Below are 4,347 nucleotides of genomic sequence, written 5' to 3'. Positions count from 1 at the left end.
CATGTAACGTATGGGTTTCCTTCGTTTGAGTAGCATGATGAGGAAAAGTTACGTATGCGCGCCTTGTGGCAGTGGCAGGATGTGGCTGGGTTGGTGGATACTCGAGTAGGCACAAACAAGCAGCGTGTTGGAAAAGACGGTTATTCTCTCCTGGTATGAGGCTATTGTTCAAGAAGCAAGAGGACATAGTAAGTTGCAGACGTCTCAAGACGACCAGAGTCTTGATTGAGACAGGTACAAAGAGTAGTATAATGCATTTAACGCAACTATCATGACTTGGCCTCTTTCTCCTAACGAGAAAAGTGGCCCCCCATGTAATATACACAGTTGTTTGCTCCAAACGCCAAACAAGGAAACAAGTCACGCAATCGTAGCTAGAAGGGAATGGGTACGCTCATCTGAACTTGCTGAAAATGACGGCGATGATGAGTAGCACCAGGACAGTTATAATGGCAATGGTAATGATGCGGTTCGTGGCCATCCTGCAGTGAGAAACATGGTTAGTATCTGTTAGTTGCACAGATCAAAAGGGCATCCATCTACACCTCCCTATCAACCAGGGGTTCTAGGTGTGGGGAGATGGAAGGGGGTAACCAGGGGGATTATACATACCGCCTCGCCATGCCCCTTAGAGTCTTGATACTCCGATCGGTGTATCCCTCGCTCTCGAGCAGCCTCTCCCTTGTGTTCGTGATTTGCTCCCTCTGCCTGTGCAAGTCACCGAGGGTACTAGCGCCAATCTGCTCCGTCTCGAGCGCAATCCGCTGGCTCTCCCTCAGCCTGTTGCTCGACCTGTTCAAGCGATCTGTGCCAGAGAGAAGTTGCTGGCGCTGCTCGAGTTGAGCGTCGCCGCCATCGGGATTGTCGGTGTAGCGGTCGCCAAAGAGCTTGGAGCGGTCCGAGGTGTATGTTTGCAGCTTGCGCTTGCTGGTATCGAGGTCGTGCTCAAAGTTGCGAAAGCGCGCGTTGTACTTGGACTTGAGATTGGCGGGAATGTTGGACTTTTCGAGGCGCATCTGGCCAATCTAAACAGGAGATTTGTGAGCGCTGCATTCTTTGCACATGTTGTCGCTACATCAAGCCATATGCCTTGTTCCGCATATGCGATATCTCCAGGCTGCAACTCACCAACTCCTCGGCCTCCTCCAGCGCACGCTCTGCCCTACTGATGGCGGCCTTCCTGGGTTCGCCAGTCGTTTCTTTGATCTGCTCTATCTGCTGGCTGAGGTCGGCTTGTACCAGCTTTAGTTCGGCCTCATAGCCGCTGAAGCGCTCGGTGCCCGCGTCGGCATCGATGAGGTTAGACATGGCTTCGCTATCGGAATTTGTCTGTACGGGTTGTGCGAGAAGTAGACGTGTGCGTATGGGTGTGTAGTTGTTGGTCGATGTGCAAGTGAATGAGGCGTTGAGCCGATACTCCAGAGCTCATGCGGCCATTACGCAGTTGCCAAGGCCATCCCTGCCCATGTCACGTGAACCGCATCTGTGCCTGATTGTTCTGCTCGCACTCATTGTCTATTCAGGTGTTGTAGATGTCTCTTGAAGATGATTCCAACTATTCCAATCCCCAGCACGGTCGCGTCAGTTTGCACTCATGATTGCTTTTCCAGTACCAACCCGCGTCTTGAACGCGTCGTTGGCATGGTCCGTACTTCCTCACACACAAGGCCGCACCGCGCACCATGTTGCGACTCTGCATGTCTCAAAGGCCCAGCATGCGCTCACCAATCTTGGAGACCGCATCTTCCCTACATAATCATCGCAACCGGGTGGGGCCACTGTTTAGTAGGATCAGCGGCCCACTCCATCTTTTTTCCAGAGGGCTAATTACGTAGGTCCAACCTGGGCACCAATGATAATCTAGTCTTGTGGAAACATGCTACACGCATGCAACACCACATTGTACTGCACCATGGCTCTGTTGCTGTTGGAATGCGTGAAACGAGCAGCGGCGGCATTAGTCATGTACTTGTAGCGATGGGCCTAGCTTCAACATCCATGACCTCATGAGTCACATATCTTCCGAAGCTCATACTCGCTCTGCCCGTTGTCTTTTTGTCATTGTGGTACATCCACCCAGCATTGAATTCTAGCCTGCTAGTGTAACAATTGCGCTTCCGCACTAGTTCACCATGAGCAACGAGGCGGGAAAAAAGCGTATAGCCATTGTCGGCAGCGGCATATCTGGATTGAGTGCCCTGTTTGCCCTCCGCGATACCCAGCATGAGGTACATCTTTTTGAAAAAGAGGAGCGACTGGGCGGCCACACAAATACGGTGATGTGGAAGCACAACGGCAAAAGCACGCCTGTTGACACTGGCTTCATCGTTTTGAACACGGCTACCTACCGTTCGTCTCTTCCCGCATATCCTGCCACTCGAATCCAAGTTGACAGACAATAGCAAACTTTATCAAGTTTCTCTCCACTCTGCGCGTAAAAACTGTGCCGTCCCTAATGACTTTTGGCGTCTCCCGCGATGCAGGTGCCTTTGAATGGTCCGGCACATCGGGCAGTACGCTCTTCGCTCAGCCATCCAATGCACTCAAACCATCCTTCTGGCGCATGATTTTCGATATTGTCCGCTTCAACCAGTTTGCTCTCGACTTGCTGTCAATCACTCCAGGCTCGCCAGCTGCCATTGCCGCCACCAAGATGAGCATTGGAGAGTATCTGGACCAAGAGGGCTACTCGGACGCCTTTAGGGATGACTACTTGATTCCAATGACTGCATGCGTATGGAGTACTGGCGCAGACAAATGCGCTCTGGAATTTCCAGCCTTGACACTTGTGCGCTTCATGTGGAACCATCACCTGCTTAGCACTATCGCTGAAAGGCCGCCCTGGTTGACTGTTGAAGGCGGATCCAGCAAGTACATTGACGCTGTGCTGGAGCTAGCTGGCAATTGTGAAGGCCACCTTGGAACGCCTGTCCTGGCTGTAAAGAGTAAGAATCAGAAAGTCGAATTGACTTTGGGAGGAAGGGGAGAGGGTCAGACGGAGATCTTCGACGAAGTCGTGCTGGCTTGCCACGGAGACCAAGCAAGATGGATGCTGGGAGATGATGCAACCGAAAAAGAGAAGGAAATCCTAGACGCCTTCGAAACAACGCCGAATACCGCATATTTGCACTCTGACCTCTCAGTAAGTCTGCCAACAGTAGCTTAGAGAGAATGCCTGCTAATAACCCCTAGCTCATGCCCCAACGCCGCACAGCCTGGTCCGCATGGAACTATCTCACAACATCTGCATCCAACCCACCCAAAAACCCAAACCTAAACTCATCCTCCGGTGCCATCGAGTCCGTCTGCTTGACTTACGATATGAACACTCTCCAACACATCCCCCGAGACACCTTCTCATCCGTGCTCGTAACTCTCAATCCATCCTCACCCCCTTCTCCTGCTCTCACCCAGGCAACATACCAGTACCGCCATCCCCTGTACAACTCGCGCATGGTCTTTGCGCAAGATCGCCTCGACGAGATTCAGGGTAAACGCGGTATCTGGTACGCCGGCGCGTGGACGGGCTACGGCTTCCATGAAGACGGATGCCGAAGCGGATTGCAGGTTGGAGAGAAGCTGGGTGGCAAGGCGGGGTGGGAGGTGGTAGATGCAAAGTTTATGAGGGGCAGGCGACCCGTTTTGGAGTGGAAGGATTATGTCGTTAGGTTCGTTGTTACGCTCGTGCAGATGGGGATTAGTATCTTGGGCGGCTTATTGGGGACGGAAAAGAGGATAACGGGTGTTGGGCAGAAGAAGGTGGTCTAGATGATGTGTTTATTGTGTAGTGCATAGTACAGGTTTGAACGCTTCAAATCAAATACTCCTGACACAGTGTATACTGCATCTCGTTGTTCCATGAAAGTTTGTTTTTTTCTCCTTCTAATTGATTATCCATCCATGCAAATCATTTCTCATCACTCCAACTCCCTTGGTTTGCAATTTTACTATTCATTCCCGAAAATCTCTTTCCATTCTTTTATACCGACCGTACACTCGACGCCGAATCTCCCCTGACATGACCCCGTCGCCACACCACCGCCTCCTGGTCTTCCATCACGTTTGACACACCGCGTCGTGTAATCGAGCACGTCCTCGCGCGCGTTTTGCCATCGATTTGCCGTTTAATTTCTGCGTCCCAGCGGAGATATTGTTGTATGGCTGTGATAACAGTAGGTGGCATGATGGGCATGGTACCAAAAAAATGTAGTTATTTTGAGATTGAGAGAATATTGGTAATACAAGAATTGGTAATTGGTATGTTGCAGGTGTTGTTGCAATGGGTATGTAAAAGCAAAAAGTGCGAGGTGGGAGGATATGTGTAGTGGGAGGAGAGTTTTTTTTTTT

At 51.1% G+C, this 4,347-nt stretch overlaps 2 protein-coding genes across 2 annotated transcripts; one reads left to right on the top strand and one right to left on the bottom strand.

Moving 5' to 3' along the window:
• Positions 1 to 394: 394 nt before the first annotated feature.
• COCCADRAFT_10133 (uncharacterized protein) lies at positions 395 to 1,308 on the bottom strand (the record flags this gene model as incomplete). Its single annotated transcript, XM_007720286.1, has 3 exons — positions 395 to 482; positions 613 to 1,025; positions 1,129 to 1,308. The coding sequence occupies 3 exons, from the start codon at positions 1,306 to 1,308 to the stop codon at positions 395 to 397; spliced, it is 681 nt and encodes a 226-aa protein (XP_007718476.1).
• Positions 1,309 to 2,132: 824 nt separating this feature from the next.
• Positions 2,133 to 3,768, top strand: COCCADRAFT_10132 (uncharacterized protein; the record flags this gene model as incomplete). Its single annotated transcript, XM_007720285.1, has 3 exons — positions 2,133 to 2,349; positions 2,403 to 3,142; positions 3,193 to 3,768. The coding sequence occupies 3 exons, from the start codon at positions 2,133 to 2,135 to the stop codon at positions 3,766 to 3,768; spliced, it is 1,533 nt and encodes a 510-aa protein (XP_007718475.1).
• Between the last annotated feature and the right edge of the window lie 579 nt (positions 3,769 to 4,347).

Source organism: Bipolaris zeicola (genome assembly GCF_000523435.1).
Source record: "Bipolaris zeicola 26-R-13 unplaced genomic scaffold scaffold_440, whole genome shotgun sequence".
Lineage (NCBI taxonomy): Eukaryota > Fungi > Ascomycota > Dothideomycetes > Pleosporales > Pleosporaceae > Bipolaris > Bipolaris zeicola.
Note: the sequence above shows the minus strand (reverse complement) of the source record. Positions and strands in the feature narration are given on the sequence as shown.